The 20,875-nt window shown below is 40.1% G+C and overlaps 1 protein-coding gene across 1 annotated transcript in view; it reads left to right on the top strand.

The window, feature by feature from the left end:
• The window catches only part of oit3 (oncoprotein induced transcript 3), a 54,972-nt gene that overhangs the window by 31,056 nt on the left and 3,041 nt on the right, over positions 1-20,875 (top strand). The window contains exons 6-8 of the mRNA XM_008106672.3: positions 8,787-8,947; positions 11,072-11,487; positions 18,635-18,734. Coding sequence (XP_008104879.2) covers positions 8,787-8,947; positions 11,072-11,487; positions 18,635-18,734 — 677 coding nt within the window. The remainder of the gene's footprint in view (positions 1-8,786; positions 8,948-11,071; positions 11,488-18,634; positions 18,735-20,875) is intronic.

Genomic DNA, 20,875 nt, shown 5'->3' with positions numbered 1-20,875 from the left:
ACACAGGCAAACATCCAATGCCTTGTTAAAATGAAATATAATGAAACACAAATACACAGACAAAGGCAAAGGCTTCTTTCATTTCCAGCTTCTGGAGACAAGGCCCATCTCCGGCTATGGGGGAGGTGCTCATCTCCGTTTCCATGCCAAGGAGCCTGCGTTGTCCATAGACACCTCCTGGTCATGTGGTCAGCATGACTGCTTGGAGCGTCTTTTTGCCTTCCCACCGAGGTGGTACCTATTGATCTCACCTTTACATGCTTTTAAACGGCTAGGTTGGCAGGAGCTAGGGAATTCACACCGTCCAACAGATTCGAACTGCCAACCTTCAAGTCAGCAGCTCAGCAGCACAAGGGTTTAACCCACTGTGCCACTGTAGCCCCAGTGGGAAGGGAGAATTATACCACTTTGCTGAAGTGTCACAGTGTGTCCAGAGGAAGGCGACTAAAATGATCAAGGGTCTGGAGAACAAGCCCTATGAAGAGCAGCTTAAAGAGCTGGACATGTTTAGCCTGCAGAAGAGAAGGCTGAGAGGAGACATGATAGCCATATGTGAGGCAAAGTCATAGGGAGGAGGGAGCAAGCTTGTTTTCTGCTGCCTTGGAGACTAGGGCGTGGAACAATGGCTTTAAAATACAGGAAAGGAGATTCCACCTGAACATCAGGAAGAACTTCCTCATGTGAGCGCTGTTTGGCAGTGGAACTCTCTGCCCTGGACTGTGGTGGAGGCTCCCTCTTTGGAGGCTCTTAAGCAGAGGCTGGATGGCCATCTGTTGGGGGTGCTTTGAATGCGATTTCCTGCTTCCTGGCAGGGGGTTGGACTGGATGGCCCATGAGGTCCCTTCCAACTCTATTATTCTATGATTCTATGAGTTGTGCAACAATAACAGCAATGTGATGAGAACAGTGAAACTGCCACTATCCAGTGTCATGGGGATGCTGCTGGATAGTGGCTTCATGCAGTAACGTCAAGGGTCAACAACATACATGAAGGACATCAAGCTGCTTTAGCGGTTAAAGGACAAGTCATGTGGCACACATATCTCTATCCTCCAAGGGAAATAAAAAGCCAGAAGGCTCAGGAGAAATACTGCTGATGCTGCTTCCCCAGATCTGTTGCTATTGGTGTTTACACCAGCCTACCTAATGGTAGGGCCACCTTTACTTCAGATGCCCACATCTGTTGCTGTAATGTCTACTTTGGCCCTCATACCTTGGCAAGAAAAGACAAAGACAGACCAGGACAAATAACATCATTTGTTGTGTATTTTCTTCCCTTTAAAAATGCTTCGAAGGGAAAATACATATTTTCTGCGGCTGTCGCACTTGATTAATGCAAGATAGGCTCTGAAACTGGGATCCAAGCAACAACAAAAAAGCAGTTGGTGTACTCATTTATCAAAGAGTTCATTGAGCAACTTAATAAACATCCTAAACCAGGGCTGGGAGATGATCAATTTGTCTATGCAAAGTTATCTGTCTGCCAGGCATTATTGGAAATGGTTTCCAAATTGCACCTCGGAGGCACAGATTGTAGCGTTTATCTTCGTCTTGTCCTTCCCTCCTCCAATCGGGTTTGCACTTTGCTCTTTGGTATGCTATCTATCTATGTCTTCTTTCATTTGTGTATCTTACCAGAGCAGAAATAACCCTTGCTTTTCATTTTCTTCTTTTGGTCAAAACTGCAGCCTTAGTGGAGTCGGGGGGAGGCACACTTCCGGGAATATTACTTTTGTGCGTTTCTGTGTGATCACATCGGCATATTGTTTTCTTGACCAAAACTATTCCCTGGGGTGGGCAGATGGTTTTGAAACAGATTTCAATAACATTTTATATGAAGGGAAGAATGGGGAAAAAAAGTGCCTCAAGGTGCTCATTTTATCTTGGATTCCAAGGAGTCAGGAATCAATGTATCAAAATGTGGATACAGTCAACACCTGTTTCTACTGTTCTGGGGAAAAAAACTAGGGAAATTAATGTTTGCGTAGTGCTGCATTCTTAACAGGATTTATATATCCACACTTTCCCTCCCTGAAAATAATTTAAAGTCGGCTGGTTCCCCAAGCTTGACATTTACGTGTCAGCAAAACAGTGAAGACGATTTTTCAGAGAATTCCTGCAATATGTCTGGAAACACTATCTTATTTCTCTACCCCACTGAAATGTTTCTAAATAATAATGGCAACCTAGAAACTCAGTGCAAATTTGAAATGGGGGTACATGTGTTGATGCTTCTATGACAGGGGTGTCAAATCCAGTTTCACCTAGGGCCACATCAGTCTTATATTGCCTTCAAATGGACCATTGTATTTGTAGGACTGTATAAATGTAACCAGGTTTCCCTGGCATTCAAAGCCTTGAAGGCCACATAAAATGACGTGGCATGTTAGATTTGGCCTGTGGGCCTTATGTTTGAACCGGGTGCTCTATAAGAACCGGGTGATCTTATAGTAGAATGAGGAACATTCACCCCACTTTTCACGTACGCAAGACACTTTTCTAGGGTCAGGCAATCTTCTTTGGAAACCTTTGAAAAATTCATGCCAAATTAGGTAACTACTATAAAAATACAAACATGAACTGTTGGAAGTGTGAAAAACAAGAGGGAACCTTTTATCACTCATGATGATCATGTAAGAAAGCTAAGGAATTTTGGAAATGTGCAAAAGTTATTGAATATAAAAATCCAAATGAAACCAAAGATATACCTACTAGGAATGACAGATGTAACATTGGGAACAAATAAGGAAAAATTACTAACATACATGTCAACAGCTGCAAGGATCATATATGTGAAGTATTGGAGATTAGCCAAAATACCATCAATAGCAGAATGGCGCACTAAACTACTGGATATAAGGAACATGGACGGATTGGCGTATCTTATGTCAAAATATCATGGAAAACCACAAAAAGAAACAGACTGGAATGGAATAGAAGAATGTTAGATACAAAAAGACTAGAAAACGATAAATTTAAGAAAGTTAATATTATACTAATTACGACCCGAGGACAGAATAAATAGAAGAAGAGAAATGTAAGATAGACAAGGAGAAAGAACATGGGAAAAGGAAACCAGATCAACGATGACCGGAGGTGACATCTACTTTGGTTTTGGTTTTATTTTTTTGTCTTTTTTATTTACTATCTTTTTTTGTTTCTTTCCTCTCCCCTCCCCTCACCTCTCCCCCTTACTTACTTCCCTCATTTCCCTCTTTTTGATCCCACCCTTCCCCCCCCCCACCCTTCCTTTCGTTTTGTCATTTTTATTATTGCTGTAAAAGCCTAAATAAAGATTTTTTTAAAAAAAAAATTCATGCCAGCTAATGGATCTAGTTGCAACAATTTGCATCAGAGCAACCGGGAACTGTAGCAGACTCCTGTAGTGTGATGTGCTCGTGTTCAGGATTCTAGTTAACCTGACTTTTTCTGGGATTCTCTAGTCTATTTTCCCTGTATTTTCTCATAAGTTGTGTAATGATGCTGTTTGGTACAGCCAATGGCTTCATGAGGACAAACACAACCTTTTCCCACTTTGACTTCGGTAGTGGGTCATTAATCAACTGTTACACAACTGTTGTACTGGAGCCTGCAGTAGAATTGGAAGTTCAACAGCGAGGTCCAAATTAACCATGCTGACATATTTGGGTATATTACATGTGCATAGGATTTTTACCAAGGACATTTAAAAAAACAACAACAACAACAACAACAACATTGTGGCTTACAATGTTCGATGTGTTGCTTTGTTTTTGCTTTCTAAAGCTAAATAGATGACTGTACTATGCCCCAAACCTATTATGAAGCTCTTCTCCATTTCAAAACCTACATAGAGCACTATGGTGCTTCTCCCAAGCTTTAATGGGTGTATCTGTGCACTAGAGATGTGCATTTTTGTTAATCTTTGTAAGTCATAACAAATTTATTAAATTCATATTTACAAGGCAATATCCAATATGTGGGCATGGCCCACACCAAAAACATAAGAATCAAAACTTACCCAATACATTTTCACTTGTATTTTGTAAATCTCCGAAACCTCCCAAAGTCAGTTTTATTTTCAGCACATGGAAGCAAAGCAAATCCAAAAAGCCTGCTTTTCCTCTTTAAATTAATGGCCTCTTGTCATTAGGAGAGGGAAGCAGCAGGGAGGAAGCAGAGTTCACTGGGAAATACAGCACAGAACTCTGGGAAATGTAGTTTGGGAAGGCGAGGAACCCTATGCCAGAGAATGTAAAAGCCCCTGCCCTGAACTACATTTCTCAGAATTCTGTTAACATCAGAAAGCCCTAATCAAGGTAGGGGAGAAATTTGTCCCTCCGTAGTAGCAGCCACAAATAAATGGTTGAATCTGAAAAGAGGAGGACTGAGTGATACTTCTAGTATGTAAATCTCTGTGCTGGGCTGGGAAGAAATCCCGAAATGGATGGCCCTTGGGGGCCCCTTCCAACTCAATAGGGGAAGCATATTAATTAGTTTAGAAGCTGGATGGCCATCTGTCAGGAGAGTTTTGATGGTGCCCTTCTGCTTGAAAGAAGGGAGTTGGAATAGATGGCCCTTGGGTTCCCCTCCAACTCCAGGCATCTATGAAAATATAGAATTGGTTAATATTGGTTTCTATTGGTTAATATGAGAGACATTCAATGAGATAGCTCTTGTGGCTTTTTAATCGTTTTTGTCAAAACTTAAAAAAATTACCTAAAATCAGTAGATGTTGAAGCTTTCTGAAAGTTAGGGGGAATGATACCCTGTATCTTGTGTCATTTCATAGAAAATTCAAGGAAATAGCTCTTGTAGTTTTTTTAAAATATGTTGTTTATAAAAACTTTGAAAATTCCCCAAAAATCAGTGGATAAGTGAAACATTCTGAAACTTGGTGGGCTAACAATAGTAAATGTGTTCTACCATTACAGCAATTTTCACCCCAATAGTTGTAAAATGAGGGAGAAAGGAGCTTCTGAAGTTTCCCCAATTATAGTAATTATGCACAATTACTATAACAAAAAAGTAGCAAAATTACACTTTTAACATTCTCTTCAGACCTTCCTCCACTTCTTAATCCCAGACTGCAGCGGAAGGGCATTATTATACAAGGAAGAGTAATGGAAGAATAGCGATATTGGATTCATGTACGATTTTTTCCTGTCACTGAAAAGAAATGAACTAATCATGATTCAAATACAACGCAGTTTAGTTTATTAGGTGGGATGCATTACACACAATAATTCATATAAAGTAATATTTTTGAAAAGAAATATGCACAGTTTCTAAACAATCATACAGTGTACCAAATTCCAAATATACCAAAAAAAGACTTAATAGTTGTTAAAACAGACCCAAACATATGCATCTCAGCAATGCACATCAGTCATTCCTGTGACTGAAGCTGGCATATATTGACAAAATGTCTTAAAGCTATTCAATCCATTTTTCTTGCATTTTTCTGTTGAACATTTGCTGCTTGTTACACTGTTGTTTTACAAATGTGAAGCAGGATGGTGCTGTCTCATTGTACAGCATTGTAACAGAGCCACCTCGTAAAATGTGTGACGTTCTTCACCTTGTGCACAGTGCTTAATTTTGAGGCTCTTCTTCCAGCAGGAGGATGTCACAGTTGTTGCTCTAGCAGTTTGGTGACAACACTCTGTTGTGACAGGTGAATTGGTGCTAACAAAATGTGAGAACTGTTATTGCAAATACCTGTAGGGAAAACATCTCATGGCCTTAGCAAATGGTACAATTACGCTTCTGGTCTGAGGAAGGTTGCTGTGTCACACACGCTGATTAGATGCCACTGTGATGTGTGACCAGAGGCACCATCAGTCCCTCTCTGTATATTTTAAATTTCTCTTGGTGCTTGTGTAGGGATGTCTGGAGGACATGCCCTCTATTCTCCTGGAGCATATACAACCACACCAACAGAGTTTTGGGTGTTCGGAGATTCATCTGGATAATGTGTCACTTTCCAAGAAGTGTCACTATGCGCTATTGTGAACCTATTTATGGCCATCTCATTCATAAGTTTTGTCATTTGGAATGGCTCCTATCAATAATAATAATAATAATAATAATAATAATAATAATGATAATGATAATGATAATGATAATAATAATAAATTTTATTTGTATACCGCCCTATCTCCCTGAAGGGACTCAGGACAGTTTCCAATGTAGGTAAAACATTCAATTACCAACGTAAAACATACAACATAGCCATACTAAAAACATCAACATATTACTATTAAATCAATCAATCAAACATGTTTAAAATTGAGTTCCAGTGCTACTCCATTGGGTGAGATACAATTACTGATGGTGAGAATTTCAGGGTGGGGCAAGGCAACTATCTGAAGTAACATAGGATCGGGAAGTGGGTGAAAAGTAAAACTGGGGACCAGGATAAGGCCTGGGCTACTCAATTCCAAGGCCTTCTGAGCAGTTATAGGAACTAGGGTAATATGTGGTCTCATAGGGGAGGGGAAGTCAGTAAAGTGTCCTAGTTGGTGGCCAGAGCAAGGACTGAGACTAATCATTTTCAAAGATCTGTTGGAACCACCATGTTTTCAGGTTCCTGCAGAAAGAGGATAGTTATGGGGCCTGTCTTATATCTCTGGGGAGTGTGTTCCAAAGGTGGGGGGCCACCACCGAGAAGTCCCTCTCTCTCATCCCCACCAATTGTGCTTGAGACAGAGGTGGGAGCGAGAGGAGGGCCTCTCCAGTAGATCTAAGAGCCTGTGCCAGTTCATAGGGGAAGACACAATCGCGGAGCTATGCGGGGCCCAAACTGTTTAGGGCTTTATAGGTCATAACCAGCACCTTGAATTGGGCCCAGCAACTTATCGGCAGCCAGTAAAGCTGTTTTAACAGGGGCATTGTATGTTCCCTACAATTTGCTCCGCTTAGCAACCTGGCTGCAGATCTTTGTACTAGTTGCAATTTTCGGGCTGCTTCAATTTCTTATAACTATTGGAATCACAGTTATTTTTTTCCCAGAGGTACTGAGTCTTAATATTTTTAATCTTTTTAATTTTGATTCTGTCTCTCAAAACATTTATAATCCAAATTTTCCTTTTCTTGTCTGTTTGGTTCTAAAAGCCCCAAAGGATTTGTTTATCTGTTTGAATCTTAAAGCCCTAAAGGATTTTATACTACCATTTTCAACAACTGTTTGAGGCTTATGCTCCCACTAGTTCATGGCTAGAATTCACAGTTGTTGTAATGAATTCATAAGATAGCTACCTAATTAAATGGCAGATGTAAAACTCCATGTTTTTTTTCTCACTAAAAGTAGAAAGGATTATTGACAGTGACATTGTCAAGAAAAGGCTACTTGGACTTGTTCTGTTTTGCTTTGTTTTTTCTTTCCAAATTTAAGCAGATGATAATGCGGTGTCAATAAGAATAGTAATAATAACAAACCATGACAAGAGAGCTTAGGCAGGACACATATAGGAAGAATACATAAAACTCACCCATACTTTCCTAGGATGTGGAGACCAGCGTATATCTGCCTCTAAGGAACCAGACTCCTTCAGGAGCATTGTGGTCTGGAGGCCCTTGGTACATTAAGGATTAGACCAGGGGTCCCCAAACTTTTAAAACAGGGGGCCAGTTCACGATCCTTCAGACCGTTGGAGGGCCGGACTATAGTTGGCCACCAAGCAATAATAATTATTAATAATAAATAATAATAATAATAATAATAACAACAACAACAATAACAAAGAGGGTTGGAAGAGACCCGTTGAGCCATTTAGTCCAACCCCCTTCTGCCTTTGTGCACCGAAAGCACAAGCAAAGCACCTCTGACAGATTGCCACCCCGCCTCAATGTTAATAATAATAATAAGCAGGTGGTCCCGGTGGTGATGGGCACACTGGGTGCTGTGCCAAAAGATCTCAGATGGCATTTGGAAACAATAGACATTGACAAAATTATGATCTGCCAACTGCAAAAGGCCACCCTGCTGGGATCTGCACGCATCATCCGAAAATACATCACACAGTCCTAGACACTTGGGAAGTGTTCGACTTGTGGTTTTGTGAAACGAAATCCAGCATGTCTATCTTGTTTGCTGTGTCATACAATATTGTTGTGTCAATAATAATAATAATAAAGAGGGTTGGAAGAGACCCCTTGGGCCATTTAGCCCAACCTCCTTCTGCCTTTGTGGACCAAAAGCACAAGCAAAGCATCCCTGACAGATGGCCACCCAGCCTCAATGTTAATAAATAATAATAATAATAATAATAATAATAATAATAATAATAATAATAATAAGCGTTGTAAGAGAAGAAGAGACCCTTTGAGTCATTTAGCCCAACCCACTTCTGCCCTTGTGCCGTGGGGGCCGGATAAATAGCTTCGATGGGCCGCAACCGGCTCCCGGGCCTTAGTTTGGGGATCCCTGGATTAGACTTTTAAAGCAACAGCAAGAGCTACAACTACTGTATTACTGAGTCATCATAAAAGTGTCAATGCCATGCCAGGATCCCATAAATACAAACTCAGCACTGCTGAGCTGACACCCCGAGGGGTGGAAATGTCACTGCACAGAAGACAGACAACTCTTTTGGGAATAAAAGCAGCAGAATTTAAAGCTGAAAATGATAATCACCTTCTACAAGTAGGCAGATCAAAGCAAGGTTTCCATAGGGCAAGCTGAACATGTTTCGGGAAGCATTTGCTGTCAGTGATACAGGCATGAAAGGAGGGCTCAGCTACTTTCTCCAAGTTTCCTCTCAAAGCCGTGCAATACTCTTAACAAGATTTATTCTTTCTTACAGTTCCAGTCCTTTGCAAATCCACCTCCATAGAGGTCAACATCCCAAAGGATCTGGTGGGAGGCATGGACCTGTCGCTTCTCAATGGTTCCTGCAAAGGCGTCTCCAATGGCACACATGTCAACATTATTTTCTCCCTGAAATCTTGCGGCACCACTATCAGCGTATGTAGCCACAGCAAGAGCTTTCCTCATTATCTGAAATGGTTTATGTTTATCTAAGCAGTGTCAGTTCTATAACCTTGTCCTACATATGCAGAGCTGAAAAAATATTTTCAGTCTGTGCTTGAACATCTAACTTTTATCAGAAGTTCACATATATGACTTCTATATGTATATGTCAGCCTTTATGTATATTATCCTACCAAAACCTTTCCCAAAAAAGTTTTGAAAGAGCTTAAAGGGTGTTTTAAAAATGGTTTTTAAATCTTTGTACTGCTTTAGTTATTTTGATTACACTATGTAACACAGTTTTTGTCCCTGGGTTATAAATGTCATTTCCTAATTGGTTCTGCCATTAAAAAAATGGAAAAATTTATTAAATTGCAAAAACTTTGCTTTTGCGGGACACCCTGCAAAACTAGATTTTGCTCTAGTTTTTAAATGAATATCTCAACTAATTCAACTTAGTTTGCGGCAGCCACAAAAACAAAGTTTCTGGAGTATAACAACTACTTTCAAAGTAAGTATCACATAATTACACAGAAAATAACGTATTCAAACCAGGAACAGAAAATATTTAAAATTTTGTTACATGGTGTTATCAATCACTTCAGGAGTCCTTGTGAACTCAGAGGCAATACAGAAATACATGCAAATCTATAAAGTGGATTTAAATTATACAATATCGTATTATTTTCTTACAAACAATATGTTTATAGCATTTGTGGCACATTCCAGTTTTTTTTATTTAGCCTAGTGTTACACATTCCTCATAATTTTTTTTGTGTCAGGAGCGACTTAGGAAACTGCAAGTCACTTTTGGTGCGAGAGAACTGGCCGTCTGCAAGGACGTTGCCCAAGGGATGCCCAGATGTTTTTTGATGTTTTTACCATCCTTTGGGATAAATGATAATATAAAAGGTTTTTATGCTTTTTTATGCATTGCCAAATAAAGAAGCCTTTACCTTAAGGGAGTATTCGCTTTACAATTGTGGTCTGGAACCCACTGTATATACTCATGTCTAGACATTTTAATCAAAATCCAAAAAATCTGATTCAACTTATTCATGGATCAGTGTAAGTACTATACCTTAATTCATATTGGAAAAGGAACCATCGCCTTCAACAAAAAGTGAAAGCTTACTATGTCCCAGCAGAAGCTAAAAGAAGCACCAACTCCCTTTACTCTCTCCACCGTGGCACCACTTCTGGCCTTGTGAATCCCATGGTGGGGAAATGCCAGTCAGTGTCAGCATTGATGCTTTCCTCTCTCTATAGAATGGCCCATGAGTTATCCATAATTTTGATCCCCAAACTTGCTCTCGACATCTATGTGAAGTTGACTTATACATGACTATATTCGATACCTGCTGTATAATAATAATAATAATAATAATAATAATAATAATAATAATAATAATAACTTTATTTTTATACCCCGCCCCATCTCCCCAGTGGGGACTTGGAGCGGCTTACATGGGGACCGAGCCCGAAACAAACAGCAATAAAAGGATAAAACAATTATTCGAACAGTAAAACATTAATATCAATAAAACCATCATAAAAATCAACATACAGCATAAAATGTTAAAAACAGGAGACTAAAACAAGGATCTGGGCCAAAGTGTAGAAAATATCAAAATGGGAGAGGTAATTTCTCAGTCAAAGTAGTCTATAAAGTGCAAAGTAGTAGTGGCAGAAAATCCTGTAGTTGGATAGGCAGATAGTTCAACCTAGTAATTAATCGTCGAAGGTATGCCAATGATATTCAAGAAAAACTAGAGTGGCTAGTTTATTCTGTCTCCATAGCTATTGTCTGATGGCTGAATTCTGAAATATAAGATAATTACCCCTTTCTAAAGACCTACCTGCCAGCCACTGCAAATCTTAAGTATCTGAGACTTCATCAGGTACATTCATTTTCAACCAAATCTTTGCAAAGATGTGTACTATGAATGTTTTTTTTACCAGCAAAATTCTGATCTAATCAACACATTGATTATACCCTTTTTCCTGCATTGTTGTGGGTTATCACAGAAGCCTACTTGGAACCAAGTTATTTTTGATATGTTTTTCATTCCTCTGCCCATTTAATTTCTCACATTTTTCTCTTCTCTCTGGTTACAGATAGCCAGTGACAAAATTGTTGCCACAAATATGGTAACTGGCTTGCCAAAACAGACCCCAGGCAGTAATGGCGACATCATTGTCCGCACTGGAAAGCTGTTGATCCCTATCGCTTGTGAATTCCCTCGCCACTACACCATCTCAGAGGGCTACATCCCCAATATCAAGAGCTCTCCACTGGAGATCACGGGCCGCAACCAGGGCGTCTTCCCATTCACCCTTGAGATATTCAAAGACAATGGGTTTGAAGAATCCTACGGTGATGCTCTCCCCACCCTTAAACTCCGAGATTCCTTGTATTTTGGAATTGAGCCTTCAGTGCACGTGAGTGGTCTTCAGACCTTGGTGGAGAGCTGCTTTGCGACGCCGACATCCAAAGCTGATGAGGTCCTGAAGTACTACTTAATTCAAGATGGGCAAGTGTTGCTGCATTCCTTTCCATTAATCTGACATTCAAAGCCCAGCACTTTTTTCTGCCCAGGATAAGTTCAAGCACAGTGCTGGAGGGTACAGAAAATGCCAACTCTTCCCAGAGGCCAAATGGCTCTTGGCAGGCAGAGAAAAAATAGATTGCCAGTCAGAAAAATCACCAGCTGTCATGACTACCCAGGCAAAATGACTCACTTCATGAAAAAGGAACCAGAGGGAGCCATTGAGCAAGCAAAGGGATGACTTATAACAGTATTTGCAGGGGACATTCTCCTTGCAAATATGATGGTTGACAATTAATTTGTTGTCTGTAGTTAAGGCCATGAGCCCTTCTGTGTAAACCAGCTGGTGACCCCCTATCTGAGCGTATTTAATCAGTTAGTAGAACTGTAATCTTTAGTGGGTAGTTTAATCTGTGGGTAGCCTGCCTGGCGAGAAATGGCATACAGAACCTTTGTACTTGAAAAATGTTCCTTTATAGAATATGCTGGAGTTTTGTTTAGCTGTAATGAGCTGCTTTCAGAACTCATCCCCATTAACTCCAGGGCATATATCAAATATGATGTTTTCTCTTATCTGGAGATCATCCACGTTATAGTCGTTGCCAATGCCTAGGCTGCTTCAGGCAGCAAAAAGACCCTAATCCACTAATTACAATAGAAGACCAATCTCAACTATATATATTTACAGCTTATACCAAACAAAATAAGCATTAATATACAAAGAACAAAGGTATGTTATATTCACAGTGACTAATTATAGCAAAAAAAATTAAATAGCAAAAAAAAATTAAAATTAATTCAATTTTAGCAATAATTCTTTTCTGTGGAGCTTGTAAAGATCTTCCAAAAGATATCAAGAGTTTATAACATTCACTGTACTAGATGTTGTTTCTAAAAGTAATGTTTTTTGCTATAAGTAGTCACTGTGAATACAACATACTTTTGTTCTTTGTATATTAACACTTATTTTGTTTGGTATAAGCTATAAAATATAAAGTTGAGATTGGTCTTCTATTATAATTAGTGGATTTCTTTGTGATTCAAGGGAATCCATTTTCTTTTCGGCAAAAAGGATGTAACCATGGGTACAATCTTCTGTTTTCTGAGGTTAACTTTCTGGGAAAACCTCAGATCCCATAAATTAGAGTAAGGGTAAATGAAAGAGAACACCATAAGGTAGTTGTTGCTGCTACTGCTGTTGTCAAACAAAAAGATGGTTAAATAACTAGAAACCTATGCTGCTCATGCAAATATCTTAAAGTAGAGCAAGCCTTTGATATTCACTGAGGTTTAGTTCCAATAGCCCCTGAGAATACCGCAAACTGGTGTTCGTTAAATAAAATATCATAAGAAAGCTTTGCTTGGATATTTTCCAGCGGTGGATAATTGAATATGTGGATACAGAATCCATAGATATGGAGGGCCATCTTACATCCTTCTGACAATTTGAGTCTCCTCGTACTCATGTTGTGGTACCAAATAAAAGAACAATGTATTAGCAGCCTCAGATATCATGGCTATGCAAGTAAGGGATTATGAGAGTTTTCTGTTCCAAATATGTAACAGCCCCAGGCTTTGGGAAATTAATTCATCCCAAAACAGTATTTGTCACCTTATTGAGATTACCAAAACAGCCTAGACAAATGATAGGAAGTTAGAAAACTCAACATTTTTGTTCATTCTCCATAGAATGGGCTCTCGCTTTTTCTTATTCCACTTACCCCTTTTTAGGATGATATAGGCAGTCTCCAAGTTAAGACAACATAGGCTGTGTAGGTCTGTCTTAAATTGAATTTGTCTGTAAGACAGAACAGGTACATTTTGTAACTCCAGCATATATGTGTGTGTGTGTGTGTGTGTGTGTGTGTGTGTGTGTAAGTGTGTGTGTGCATGCGTGCACACTTTAGATAGCATAGGGAAGGGTTAACACCCCTGTGGTGTGGTGTTATTTTGCTATCTATGCCTCTGTTCAGACGATTTCACCTCACTTTCTGTACCTGTGATCATTGGATTTTGAAAAAAATGGCTTGTTTTGAGAGCAAGGATTAGTGAGAAAGCTTCAGTGGAGAGATCTTTTTGTCATGATAACTCTTTCAGGAGGTAATTTCCCTTTCAAGAGGTAGATATTCTCAATTCCTGTTGTCTCTCTCCCCCCCTCCCCCCCCCCCAACAGTTCCTAACTAGGAGTTATTTGTATGTCCATTACATTAGTCCATCAAGCCAAACGAGCACATTCAATTCTGACCAGCAGATGTCAGGCAGGATTCTTTCCTTGATGAAACTGGAGATCCCTGACTGTCTCCCATCAAATACTAATCAGTCCTGCTCCTGCTTGACTTCTGAAATTTTACTGCACTGCCCGCAAGCCGCTTTGGTAAGTTTTGGGAGCAAAATGGGAGGCTAAAGGGGGACAGGATGGCATCTTGAGTCAACCTTTGGTTGACCTGGGACGCCATCTAGGCACCCCTCCCAGGAAAGTCTGGGATTTGGGTTTGGGGTGGAGACTAGAACTTGAGAGGATGCGGATTGTTTTAATCCGCTTCCTCTCGAGTTTTAGCATAGTATAGAAGACCCCTAAGTCAAACTCTCAGGCAGTGCAAGAATTTATTTCTAAAGCATTCTGAGAGGTATCAATCTAACCAGATCTTTAAAATTTCAGATAAAAGTGAGTCCACTAGCTTCTGAGAAATCCAGCAGCTCTTATGGTCACCAGAAGCTTGTCCTAAGGTTTCATCAGATGTTCCCTTCTTGTCATTTAAATCTGTGGATTTGGCTCCTATTCTCAGGAGCAAAAGAAAAACCCAAAGCTGGTTCCACCTTATCCATTATAGCCCTTTGCATTGTTAATATTTTTAATGTCTTTTGCTTCCAAAAGTAGCCCAGGATCAATTGTGGTGCCTTGTCATAATCATTGATGGCCACTCTTTAAACTTTTTTAAAATTATAATTAATTGACACATTATAAGTAAACTCAGAGGGAGAGGGAGAAAAAACAACAAAAATGCAAGTGAACATTGGGGCCTTGCAGTTAGGAAATTTCTCACATTAACAAGTCTTGATGGTGTGATGGGACATGAGTCAACCACTTCTGTGCCTCCTTTATCCTGTAGAGGGCATCTAGGCCCTGTAAAATGTGGGCTATAGTGGGAGAAACTTCAGTGTGCACTGGATTGCCAATGTCAAATAGTTTTGAAAAATAGTATTTTTCAAAACCTTCAAGTAACTAACAGTTAATGTAAAAAATCCTGCACAAAATTACTTGTGAGTAAGGTCAAAGGGGCCCCTAGTGGCACAGTGTGTTAAAGCGCTGAGCTGCTGAACTTGCAGACCAAAAGGTCCCAGGTTCAAATCCCGGGAGTGGAATGAACGCTCGCTTGTTAGCCCCAGCTCCTGCCAACCTAGCAGTTCGAAAACATGCAAATGTGAGTAGATCAATAGGTACCGCTTTGACAGGAAGGTAAGGGCGCTCCATGCAGTCATGCCGGCCACATGACCTTGGAGGTGTCTATGGACAACGCCGGCTCTTCAGCTTAGAAATGGAGATGAGCACCAACCCCCAGAGTCGGTTACGACTGGATCTAATGTCAAGGGAAACCTTTACGTTTACCTTTAAGGTCTAAGTAAAATACATTTAGCATTGAGCTGTGAATGCACCTGACATCTCTTAGACCAAAGCAAGTTAATATCTGATCAATTCTGTAAAAATGGGGGTGGGAGAGGAGGCAATGGAGCCACAAAAATGACCTTGGAGAATATTTTATGGAAGTCAGGCTACTCTTTTGCCTCTCTTGCGTTAGCGGGATCAGTGTGCCTGTTAAGAAAAATCAAACTTTCAACTAAGTAGATATGAAACTAGATTGTCTACCAGGGCTTGATGAACTTTCAATTGCAAAAAGACAGATTTGTCAGTCAGCTGGAAAACCACAATTCTGAGGAACGGGTGGACTTGCTAGCTTGCAAAGAGCTTATTACAGCATGCTGTCAGTATGGAGTCCACCGGAGCCCATCATGTGACGCAGGGCTATTTCTGGTGGGGCTCCATTGGGCTCTGTTGCAGCAGTGTGTCGGCAGCTTGCTAAAAGGGAGCCTTGAGGAGATGGGTGATTACCCGTTTCCTCATTGAGGAAGCCAAGGACAGCGGGGAAACATCATGGGTGGTAGCCCACAACCAACCACAGTAAGGAGAAGAAGCTAGGCACTGCCCCACTATTTCCACCGCTGTCCCCAGGCTTCTGGAACTCTGTGTGAGGGGGTCCTGAGTATATAGTCTCAGTTCCCATTGATTTATTTCATCTTTACTCACCCACACATTCTTCCTATCATTTTTTCCCCAAGATGATCCAGCTGTTTGGATACCACCAAATCAATAAGTGACAGGACATAGAGACTAAAAATGAACAGATGCCCCAAATAGCCAGTTACCCATGTGAGATAAGGAACACTCTAATATAGAAATTATATATATACAGTAGAGTCTCACTTATCCAACGCATTTTTGTAGTCAATATTTTCAATGCATTGCAATATTTTGGCGCTAAATTCTTAATACAGTAATTACTACATAGCATTAATGTGTAATGAACTACTTTTTCTGTCAAATTTGTTGTATAACATGATGTTTTGGTGCTTAATTTGTAAAATCATAACCTATTTTGATGTTTAATAGGCTTTTTCTTAATCTCTCCTTATTATCCAACATATTTGCTTATCCAACGTTCTGCTGGCCCGTTTATGTTGGATAAGTGAGACTCTACTGAATATATACATATATAAAACAATGAGGGACCCCCAACACTGCATCTGCCCCAGCCCACATAAAACTATTGTGTAGCCTCATTTTTGCTTATCTTTCTTTGTCTTACATACCACACTAAGGTATTTTGAATAGACAACCACCTATACCCCATCTCTAGCATGAATGTGTGGCAATGTTTTGGAAAGCAGGGAGATTACTGTGTTAATTGGAGTGAGGCTCAAATGCTAGAGGTGCATGGCCTGAAACAACCTTACACAGGACCCATGTTTGGTAATCTGGTGGTTGTGTGCGTTGGCTGCAAACTCACATGTTGTGTTTCAGTATATATTTTTGTATAGTAACATAGAATCTGAGGTTAAAACAGCCTGTAACCAAAACAGATGTTTGGTATAGTTTTTAAGAGGATATGAATCTTGTGTATGTGTGTGTGTGTGTGTGTGTGTGTGTACAAAAATTAAAATACCAAGTGTAATCCAGAATTGTCTAATATTGTTAAGGTCTTAACCATGGACTTGGAAGATCCAGGTTGAGTTTCCTATAGAGCCCTGGAACTGATTGCAGACATTGTATCAGTCACTCTCTCTCCACCTGACTTACGTTACCACTTTACGTGTGTGTTGGGGGCGGGGGGAGTAGGGAAGAAAAGAGCCATGTATGCCTTCATCATTCCTTTGAGCAAAGATGGCAAGTAATGCCGTAAGACACATCCTAGATTAAAGACTAGGAATAGCATGTTACTTGTAATGAGTTGCTGTGGGAACTAGTTAATTGTTCAGTAACAATATTTTTGTTTGGGAACCCCAGTGGTGTAGTGGGTTAAACCACTGAGCTGTTGAACTTGTTGATCAAAAGGTCGGCGGTTCGAATCTTGGGAGTGTGGTGAGTTCCCACTGTTAGCCCCAGCTTCTGTAACCTAGCAATTCAAAGATATGCAAATGTGAGTAGATCAATAGGTACCGCTTCGGCAGGAAGGTAACAAAAGAGATAATTGAGGAAATAAATCCAATAAATAAATAAGTTCAGTCACAAGTCTGATGATCAGGGAGAGATCAAAGAGCATTTTCCTGAATTTTTGTGGCGCAATAGTAATGTGGTAGCAGTGAGTAACCTTTTGGACTGCAGTACTTCCAATAATCTGTTGGGTGATAAGAATAACAGGTAACATAACTAAAACTAGAACAGTCCAGTTCTGATCCAGATGCTTGAATTACTACTTGTTCCATTCAAAGGTCAGCCGTCTTCTTGAAGACTAGCCAATCTTTTAACCATTGCCATAAAAACAAAGTCTTGTGGCACCTCCAACATTAGCAAATTTATTGTGACATAATTTTGGATAAAAGGATAAAAAACATCAGTCACAGCAATACATGTTTCCCTGTCTAGCTGTATTGGCAATGGAAACATAATTTATTTCTGCATTGATGTATTTTAGCCTGAAAAAAATGAACTCCTAAAGATCTGCATTTATCAGCTGGGGTGGGGAACCCCTTTCTTTCCACCCCTGTCTTGGATAAACAGTTCATAAGCTGTTTATTCCAAAAGTCCAAGCATGAAGGATAATTATATCCAAGAGAAGAGCACGGGAGTCCATGTGACTTTTCCCTTGCCTTTTCCAGTTTACTACATTTTATAACATTCAAAGTCCACATTCCTGAGATTAGATTGTTGGAGAGAAATGTGCTAGGCTGTGTTGCATTTTACCACAAAGCCAGATGTTTTTTCTCTTTGGAAAGATGGGTTGATGAAAAATCAGGACAACAACTATTCATCACTTTCCAGTCGCATGTAGCGTTGTTATGTCTAAAAGTTCACACACACACACACACACACACACACATATATATATATATAATGCAATTTTCACTCTATTTTTTTAAATCAGTTCCACTCATTTCAATTCTGGTTTGAATCAAAAACTTTTTGAATTTAAAGTAATTTTGTCTGTGCTAGAAATCAGGGAAGAGAGGGGGAGATTTTGTATTATGCATTCCCAACTGTGTTTTTCACATTTCAGTCTTTGATAGTTCTGATATGAAAGCAATGCTGAGATGGATTTAGTTAGGTTGATATTGTTTGTATATCTCTATCCAAAAAGGTGAACTGAGGATAAATTTGATTGACATTTGATCTCCATCATGAGGACTGTGTGTGTGTTTATGTATGCAGAGAATGAGAGACTTTGCTGCTTTGGCCTTTTTAAATTTCTGCCCAGGCTATTGGCCTCACTTCCCCTGCTCCATTCTTGGATAGCATGCCATCATGGCAACGCATACTGACCAAAGAGCCAACCTCCCTGCACTTTTGTTGCTGCCATGTGATTGGGTTTTTCCACCACATCTGGAAGAGGCATTAACACATATCCACCTCTTTCTTCAGCTGCGTGTCTGATGAGTCTGTGAAGCAATTCACATCGAAGGATCATCTTGCCAAGCACTTCCAAGTCCCGGTGTTCAAATTTGTTGGGAAAGACAACAAGGTGAGCAAAACTGGAAGGTGACAGATTCTACATTAGACTAGTCTAGTATGGTCATTATTGGGTTGTTGTGAATTTTCCAGGCAGTATGGCCCTGTTCCAGATTTTGTTCATTTTTATGGTGTCCTTCTATCTGTTGAAATTGTCCACATGTTTGTGGATGTGAAAATGAACAAAATCTGACTACCAGTCCTTTAAAAAACTCTGAAATCAGAACAGTAAATAAAGAACAACACTCTGAAAACAGAGGAATTCCAGACATGAATCAATCAGGGGCAACTAACACCTCCCAACAAAGGATTCCCCCAGGCAGGAAGAAGTCAGGCCATGTTAATGCTAATCAAGGTGATTAATTACAACATTCACACTGGCCAAGAACAGAAAAGAGTTCTTTCTCCCACCTTGGACCTTCCACAGATATATAAACCTTCCCTGCTTAGTTTTCCAGTATACCTCACAATCTCTGAAGATGCCTGTCATAGATGTGGGCAAAACGACAGGAGAGAATGCTTCTGGAACATGGCCATACAGCCCAGAAAATTCACAACAACCCAGTGATTCTGGCCATGAAAGCCTTCAACAACATATGGTCATTATTGTCAGAAAAGTATGCACTTCAGAGGAAGGAACTGGCAAAACCACCTGTGAGTGGTTGTCTGTGAAAACTTTGTGAAATCCATGGAGTCATCATAAGTTGATAGGACACACAAATATGCTGGAACATGGGTCTTTTAGCTCTTTGGTGGGGGCCCAAGAAAGTGCAAATCAGAGATGTGTTGTCATATCCTGCTCACTTTTTTCAAAGGCAGTTCTTAAAGGGTGCTAGCAAATGACCAAAACTAATTTAAGAGTGCCCTTGGTTAACAGGGTGAAAGAAACAACACCTTATAAAATCTCTCCCTGAAGCCAGCAATTTTCTTTTTTGTCCTCTCATATCTTTCTTTTTTAGAAGTACTCTGTGTTTGTGTTGCCTGAATATATGTCTGTTTGCACAGATGATCTAATACTGTGTATACTGTTTTCCTCTCATTTTTTATTTACCCTGTTGTCCAGCGGCGCATTTCTATTCACTTCTGACTCCTCTTAATTTTTCTCTATTAATTTAAAATGTTTATAGGTTGCTCTTTAGCAATGATCTCAGAGAAGAATCCAAGGAAATGATTAAACTAACCCCAAAACAATGAGTCATAGCAATTAACATGAAATATAACCCAGAAAAAATAATAACATGAGTTAAAGTGGTAGCATAAAATCTTGAAAGTCCTAGGGGATTTTTTTAATTAAAAAGAAGAGTTTTGAAAGATGCCACCAGAAGAAATTTCAGAGATTGGATATCACAACAAGGAGCCAGTGTAGGGTCTTGAGCACTAGACTACATCTCTGGAGACCAGGATTCAATTTCTTACCCACCTGTGGAAATCCACTTGGCACACTCTTTCAGCCCCAGAAAATCCAGTGATGGTTCCCTTTAGGGTTGCCAGATAGATACCCGGTCCATATCATTTCAGTGTTGCCTTGTCAAGCTAGTGATTCATCATTGGGAAAAATACACTGAAAGAAGTGCCAAAATGTTCTTAGGACCATCTCAAGAAGCCAAAGTGGAATAAGTAAAAGTTTCATAGTGTGCCAAGTTCCAAATAGAGGAGTCCGGCTCCTGAGAGTCAGTGTCCAGAATTTTATTTATTTATTTTTTTCGTGTCAGGAGCAACCGGAGTTGTTTCTGGTGTAAGAGAATTGGCCGTCTGCAAGGACGTTGCCCAGGGGACGCCCGGATGTTTTTGATGTTTTTACCATCCTTGTGGGAGGCTTCTCTCATGTCCCCGCATGGAGCTGGAGCTGATAGAGGGAGCTCATCCACACTCTCCCCAGGTGGGATTCGAACCTGGCAGCTTTCAGGTCAGCAACCCAACCTTCAAGTCACTTAGTCTACTACGCCATCTGGGGGCTCCATAGTGTCCAGAATGGAATACATGGATGTCAGTTTATCTTATCAGAAGCCTATGGACCAAGGAAGCAAAAACCAAAATGGGATTCTTGCTTCTGTCCCTGACTTAAGGACCAGCTTGAAACATTCTACATCCTGAAGCAACAAACAAGATGGTGTGTCATTCTCAAGCACTTTAACCTTGTTTTGATAGTGGCGA

This window comes from Anolis carolinensis, chromosome 3 (genome assembly GCF_035594765.1).
Source record: "Anolis carolinensis isolate JA03-04 chromosome 3, rAnoCar3.1.pri, whole genome shotgun sequence".
Classification (NCBI taxonomy): Eukaryota; Metazoa; Chordata; class Lepidosauria; order Squamata; family Dactyloidae; genus Anolis; species Anolis carolinensis.
The sequence above is the reverse complement of the archived record's forward strand: the minus strand, read 5'-3'. Positions and strand labels throughout refer to the sequence as shown.